This window comes from Mus musculus, chromosome 9 (assembly GCF_000001635.26).
Source record: "Mus musculus strain C57BL/6J chromosome 9, GRCm38.p6 C57BL/6J".
NCBI classification, from domain to species: domain Eukaryota; kingdom Metazoa; phylum Chordata; class Mammalia; order Rodentia; family Muridae; genus Mus; species Mus musculus.
The window spans coordinates 37,987,734-37,995,613 of NC_000075.6; the positions used below are offsets into that span (position 1 = coordinate 37,987,734).

General features: G+C 34.7%; 1 protein-coding gene across 1 annotated transcript; it reads left to right on the plus strand.

The window, feature by feature from the left end:
- Positions 1-4,758: 4,758 nt before the first annotated feature.
- Positions 4,759-5,706, plus strand: Olfr881 (olfactory receptor 881). Its single transcript, NM_146418.2, has one exon. The coding sequence runs from the start codon at positions 4,761-4,763 to the stop codon at positions 5,703-5,705; it is 945 nt and encodes a 314-aa protein (NP_666530.1). The 5' UTR covers positions 4,759-4,760; the 3' UTR covers position 5,706.
- The last annotated feature ends 2,174 nt before the right edge of the window (positions 5,707-7,880 follow it).

Here is a 7,880-nt window from a genome sequence, read left to right on the forward strand (position 1 = left end):
ACCCACAAAATCTATTCTATTTCACTTTCCTAAGGACATCCATGCCTCCATTCTAGAAACCTCCTCTTTATCTAACCCATCTATGGAGTATAGTTTATCATTTATTTAATGACTAATAACCATTTAAAAGTGAATAAATATATTTCTTTCTCTGTTCTAGGCTAGCCAACTCAGTTTTAATTATTTATTTTTAGTTTCATCATTTACCTACAAATTTCATGACACAATTTCTTAATATCTATATAATACTCCATTGTGTAAATGTGCTACATTTCTTTGTCCATTTTTCTGTTGAGGGACATATAGATTGTTTCCTGTTTCTGACTATTATGAATAAAGATGCAATGAACATTGTTGAGCAAGTGTTCTTGTGGTAGGATGAAGTGGGTGGTATATTTGAGCAAGAGTAGTATAGTTGTTTCTTGAAGTAGATTTGATTCCTAATTTTCTGAAAATCATTATATGATTGATTTCCATAGTGGCTGTACATGTTTGCATTCACACCAGGAATGGAAGAGTATTTCCTTTGCTCTACAGCCTCATACGCATGAGTTGTAACTTGTTTTATCGATCTTGGCCACTCTACCAGGCACAACATTAAATCTCAATGTAGTTTTGATTTGCATTTTCCTGATTATTAAGGACATTGCACATTTGTTTAAATGTTTCTCAGCCATTTGAGATTCCTCTATTGAGAATTCTCTATTTTGATCTGCTCCACACTTTAAAATTAGATTATTTGTGTTTATGATACACAATTTCTTAAATTCTTTGTATATTTTTAATATTAATCCTCTCTCAGATATAGAATTGATAAAAGTCTTTTACCATTCTGTGGCTGCCATTTTGTCCTGCTGACTTACAGATCTTTTCAGTTTCATGGGATTTCATTGATCAATTGTTGATCTTAGTGCCCTTACTAAGGACGTTCTGTTCAGAAAGTCATTTCCTGTGCCAATGCATTCAACGTTATCCCCCATTTTCTCTTCTACTAGGTTCACTATATCTGGTTTAATCTTGAGGTCCTTGACCTGCTTGGACTTAAGTTTTCTGTAGCATGATTAGTATGGATCTATTTCCAACATTTTGTATGAAGATATCTGGTTTGACAAGCATTATTTGCTGACTATATTGTCTTTTTTCCAGAGTGTATTTCCCTCTTCTTTATAAAAAAAATCAGGTGTCCATAAGTTTGTAGATTTATGTCTGTGTCTTCATTTTGATTACACTGATTAATATACCTATTTTTCTTCCAATTTCATGTTGTTTTTATTATATAACTCTTCAGTAAAACTTGAAACAAGAGAGGTTGGTACTTCAAGGTGTTCTTTTATTGTTGAAGACACTTTTAGCTATTCTGGTTTTTGCTCTGTATTTGAAATTGGGAATTGTCTTCTTACATTCTGTAAAAAAAACCATTGTGTTAGAATTTTAATGGGGATTGCTTTGACTTTGTAGATTTGCTTTTGATAAGATGGTTATTTTCACTATGTTAAGTATACTGATCCATAAGGGTGGAAGGTCTTTCTATCATCTGATATTTTCTTCAATTTATTTCTTCAAAGTCTTGAAAAGCTTTAAAAGTATTTATTAGTGACACAAAAATTTGCTCACGCAAAATTAATCTAGAAATCTTAGCTTACTTTCTGAAAAAGCTATCCAAAGGGCTAATCCAAAATTCAATTTAGAGCAGAAATTGAACTTTCATCAATAGTTTCATATTCATAGAAAGAGCCTGAAAGTTGTGAACCATTGTTTTTGTTAAAGCAGCCCTACTTATCTCATTTTTATTTCAGACGACTCTTTAAAACACACAGCCAAATGAAACTGTACAAAAGATTTTTATTATAGCTCTCAACAGAAGCATCCAGATGAACCAACACATAACTTCACCTTCCAGTGCACACATCAGTTACCAAACACTACCTGGAAGTGTTGAAAACCAAAAGCTTAGTGAGGGCTGCAGGATAACTCTTACATACTGTAGAATTCTCACTTTTCTCAAGAACTCTCACAGAGTATGTGATAAATACTGGGTAGGGCAATCAGTGAATTTGTGCATGCTGTGTGTTAGTAAACATTAATATTCTTTTGCTTGTTTATCTGATAGAGGGTCTTTGTTCCTAGTTAGCCCAGTTCAAATGGAACTCCCTATGTAGACCAGGCTAGCCTTAGACTTAAAGATATGCTCACTCTACCCTCTGCCTTCTGAGTATTGGGATTACAGATATGTGTCTCCATACTAAGCTTTTATATTATTTCAATTTTAATATTTACATAGGAAGGAGAGCAGGTCTCTCTACCACTGGAGTTCACATGAGTTATTGCACTTATTTTGTAAGTAAGTTAACCTCATTATGGATCCTGGAAAACAATGTAATTCCTCAGGACCATAGACAGCTACTTAGATATGTGGAGAGTTTTCTATTTATAACAATGTGATTTGATCCCTGCTAAGATAGTTATCACATGTAACTTATAACTGGAAGAGCTCAGTAAGACTCCTTCCCATGGCATGCTCCCTCCTCCCTCCCTTTCTCTCTCCTTCCTTTCCACCCTCCCTTGCATCCTCTCCCAGGAAAGGGGGAGACTTGATTTTTTTTTTAATCACACAATGTCTCTATTTAGTTAATTAGAGTTACTCCAAGATGTTTTATATTATTCGAGGTTATTGTGGAAGGTGCTGTTTCTCTAATTTCTAGCTCAGAGCATTTGTTACTTGCATTTAGGAGAACTACTGTTTTTTTTTTTTGTTTGTTTGTTTTGTTTTTTTTTTTGTTTTTTTGAGTTATTCTTGTATCCAGCCATTTTGCTAAACGTGTTTATCAGCTGTAGAAATTCTCCAAGCAGAGCTTTTAGGGTCATTTATGTTTACTATTACATCAACTGCAAATAAGAATACTTTAACTTTTTCCTTTTGTAACTTCTTGATGTCCTTCAGTTGTCTTATTGCTCTAGCTAGAACTTCAAGTACTATATTGAATAAATATTAAAAGAGTGGATAACCTGGTCTTTTTTCTAGTGGATTTTAGTGAAATTACTTTGAGTTTGTCTCCATATAATTTAATGATTACTATTGGCTTGTTCTAAATTGCCTTTATTGTGTTCAGGAATGTTCTTTGTATCCCTAATCTCTTCAGAATTTTTATCAAGAAGGAGTGTTGGATTTTTTTAAAGGCCTTTTGTTTTTGTTTTTGCATCTAGTTAGAGGATCATGGTTTTTTTTCTATTTCAGTTTGTTTATGTGATGGATTATATTTATTAGTTTATGCATACTGAACCATCCTTGCATTCCTGGGATGAAACCTACTTGATCATGGTGGATAATATTTTTAATATGTTCTTAGATTTGGTTTACAAGTATTTTACTGAGTATTTTTGCATCAATATTCATGAGGAAATTGGACTCTAATTCTCTCTCTTTGTCGAGTCTTTGTGTGTTTTGTTAATCAGTGTGACTGTAGCCTCATGAAATAAATTTGTCAATGTTTCTTCCTCTGTTTCTATTTTTGGAATAATTTGAGGATCATTGGTATTAGCTCTTCTTTGAAAGTCTGGTAGAGTTAATTCTGCCTCCCCCAACACCAACTTTTGGTAGGAAGATGCGGAATAACTTTCTTTTTCATCTATTTTACTAGGGGTATAAGCTTATTTAAATTGTTTGTCTGATCTTGATTTAACTCAGTACATGGTATTTGTCAAGAAATTTTTCCCTGAGGAGTTACTTATACTCACATAGATGGGCCTAAACTCATATACTTACTGGAAATGTTGACATTATTCAGTGGGTTTAAGAAAAAACAGAGAAAAGGAAAGACAATGTTGTGATGGGATAGTGGAAGATAGAGGAGAAATTGAGGTGAAGTTAGGGATGAACTTGACCAAAACACAATATGCACATCTATAAATATTTTAAACAATAAACAAAACAATACTTGCTACATCCAATAAGCTAGTATCATCACTATTGAACAAGTCTGTAAGAACCATAGCAACAAAGCCTGATCTCTGGGGGAAATATCTGAGAAACACTGCTTTTCCAACTTTAATTAGATCTCTATAATTACAGACTCATAAAACTCTCTTGGGCCATTACCAGGCAACTCTTGTGACATTAATAGATGCTATTTGCCAACTTCTGATCTGGAGAAAACATTATGGGCAATGCCACCATCAAAGATTATGATCTACAACCCATGGATTTTCTTAATCAGGAAGAATGAGGGCTCTTGATTTACAGTCCAAAATTATTTCTTCTTATCACCAGAAAGTCAAATGTAGTAAGAGTAGAAAAGAACATTATTTTTCTGGACTATAAACCTTACAGCTCATCAATGCCATGTGTATTTGACCCTCTGTGAGGACAGAGTGAAAGGGTCAGTAAGGTTACTTCTGAAGTGTGTGCACAAAGGTAAGTATTGAATGCACACATGAGGTTATTTTATTTTATTTTATTTTCCCAAACCACCTCTGACAGGGTCAGTGAGCCTCTGATATGCCTGTTTCTTTTTCTTTTCATTTTATTCTTGTACCTGTAGTGGGCCATTGGTGCCCTGTATATTATTCCTAAAGAAATAGCTTTCTGTATATTTATGGTTATTTCTGTAACTCAGCTCAATAGAATGTAGAAAACACAGGCATAGAAAAGGATTGGCTTGATTTTATCTTTCTTTTCTCATTCTTAATCATATATTGAGGGAATAAGTTGGAGAGGGCGTGGATTTTATTGTAATGTTATTACTTTTACTGTTCTCACAGATATGAATTGGGGAAGAATGGCTTTAGGAAATGACTCTTCAGTGAAAGAATTTATCCTGCTTGGCTTGACACAGCAGCCAGAGCTCCAACTGCCTCTCTTCTTCTTCTTCTTGGGAGTCTATATATTCTCCGTGGTGGGGAACCTGGGCTTGATTGTTCTGATTGTGTTGAATCCTCACCTGCAAACCCCTATGTACTACTTTCTCTTTAACCTTTCCTTTACAGATCTCTGCTACTCTTCTGTCATAACCCCCAAAATGCTGGTGAGTTTTGTGAAGCAGAATATCATTTCTCATGCTGAGTGCATGACTCAACTCTTTTTCTTCTGCTTCTTTGTTATTGATGAATGCTACATTTTGACAGCAATGGCTTATGACAGATATGCTGCCATCTGTAAGCCCCTGCTTTACCAGGTCACCATGTCCCATCGGGTCTGCCTCTTGATGACAGTTGGGGTGTATGTTATGGGGTTTGTGGAAGCTATGGCGCATACTGCCAGTATGGTACACCTGATCTTCTGTGATAGCAACATCATCAATCACTACATGTGTGAAATAAATGCTCTTCTAAAGCTCTCCTGCACAAGCACTTCCATCAATGAGCTGGTGGTTTACATTGTTGTAGGTTTTAATGTAATAGTGCCCACTCTGACTATCTTTATTACTTACACGTTGATCCTTTTCAACATCCTCAGCATCCATTCTGCAGAAGGTAGGTCAAAAGCCTTCAGCACCTGTGGCTCCCATATGATAGCTGTTTCTCTTTTCTTTGGAGCTGCAGCATTCATGTATCTTAAGCCTTCTAGTGCATCAGAGGATGAAGATAAAGTATCTACCATTTTTTATACCATTATGGGCCCAATGTTGAATCCTTTCATCTACAGTATAAGGAATAAGGATGTCCATATCGCCCTTAAAAAAACTTTGAAGAGAAGCATTTTTATTTAAGTAGAATCTGTGTTTGCTATGAGAGGAAAATCTTAGAGCATGTGTGGTATACAACTAGAGAGAGGATTGGAGAGATAGCTTAATGACTGAGGATTTGCTTACAAGCACAAGACATTGGATTTGAACCATAGCCTTTCAAATCAGCAATAGCAAACAAACAAACAAACAAACAAACATACAAAAAACAAAAAACAACCAAATCATCCAAACAAAAACAAACAAACAAAAAAACCCCAGAGATCAACAATTAAAAAATATGAGAATAAGTTGTTTTCAAATATTGTTAATATTATGCAAAATTAAGTTAATTATATGGGAAAGTTCAGATGTAAAGAAAATAAAGCATGGTTAATCCATTATCCTTTCCACTACAAAGAATAGTTTCTTTTCTAATTTCTCAAAACCATTTATATCTTTTTTCACTATTGAAAGCTGATCAAACACATTTTCCTTTTTTTTTTTTTTTTTTTTTTGTGGCTGGCCTTAAAAATCACAAGTATTTAAATACAAAACACTGGATGATATACTCAGAAATGGTAGGATCATGAGATTAAAAAAATACACATTTTATTTTCTATTTTTGCCAGTGTGACTTTGGAGACTCAGGTTCTGTTGCATGCTAGGCTCTTCTACTGAGCTACATCAAAAGCACAATTATGAGGTCTTGCTTACCTCTAGAAGTTTTATGTCTCTGTGCCACTGAGATACTGATTTCAGAAGTTTTAGAAAAAGTAACTCAATAATTCAGTAAATAATACGCTGGGAAGATTTTTAGGAGATTTTATTTTAAAGGTTTCCAGTTTCTTCAAAGACTGAAGTAAGGATGGGAAATGCCCTTTTCACTCTAGTCTTTTCTCTATAGGCTTAAGCCAGTTTGGTAAAGAGGAATTGATGAATTGTGATTCCAGGAGAGCTGACCCCAGTTGTAGGGGTGCAGGAAAGCCTGAGGTTTGATCAGCTGAGATATCTTTCAGGCTCACACCCAACACCTCAACATCTTCCTGCTGGAGTACATTAGGGGACCAGTTCTACAGATCCAAAACTACAGGACCACCCTGATACAAGGCAATAGTAGAATATCTAAAAGGAGTCCCAAAGAGGTTCAAGTATTGATAGAAAAACAGAAGCCAGAGGCCTGGTAATAGACCAATGACTTACTGCAATGTATGTTTGCAAGCAAAGAAGTATGTATAAAAATTATACTTTTTTTCCCCTTGAGAAAGAATTGTATGGTGTAGCCTAGTATGGCCATGAAGTTATGATCCTCTTAACTTTGTCTCTTGAGGACTGAGATTATAGAAATGTACCACTACTGTATGTTTACACCTTCTGTGTTAATGATGACCTGCTGGAAGTTCCAAGAGAACTGCCTTTGCTAGTATATGTGTTAGCAGCTGATCATAACTATTGCTGTCACTATCATTACTATTGATTTCTAGAGAATTTGTTTTAATATAATACAAATTAGAGTTAATTCAGGACTATTTAAGAATTATATATATTTATGACAAATGTATTTAACATTATAGTTGTGAAGGCCATTCAAACTGTAATATAGAATGCAAATATAATTTGTCACAAATAACATATGAATAAGCATATGGAGAGAAATCCCAAGGGCATATTTAAAAACAGCTAAGGAAGCACCTGTTTTTGTTCTATAGGGAATGGATGTAGTACCTTCCCATGCCAGACAAGCACCAATATCCATAAATATACATCCAGTTTGCGAGGATTTTGTTGGAGAAATAGTACCATTCTTACATATTTATTATTTATTTACTCACTTAATGCAAAACAGTTATACCAAGGGAATGAAGATAACCACAAGTCATATAAGCTAGGTTAGTATATCTGAGACTCATTCACAAGATAGTGTAATATTAAAAGCTTTATTTCTGAAGACAAGATATGTTGTTGAGCCATCTGTAAAACAGGAGTATACAGGTACATATATAAATGGATTATCTTAAGAATAAAGTAGAAATTCTCAGCAGCAGGTGATTTCATGCTACTTCAATGAGGTTGACAGCCTCCTTTTGTCTCTTAGTGACAAGAATCACATCAAGTCTTACGAATCCTGATGGTTCTGTCTCAGTGCAGTTCCCCTGTCTTCACTTCCTTTATAGATGAGTGATTATCATGAAGAAGCTTTTGTTGGTGTCCTATTCCCCA

Coding starts and splice junctions, on each gene's coding strand:
- Olfr881 (NM_146418.2), top strand. CDS start 4,761: ATGAATTGGGGAAGAATGGCTTTAGGAAATGACTCTTCAGTGAAAGAA.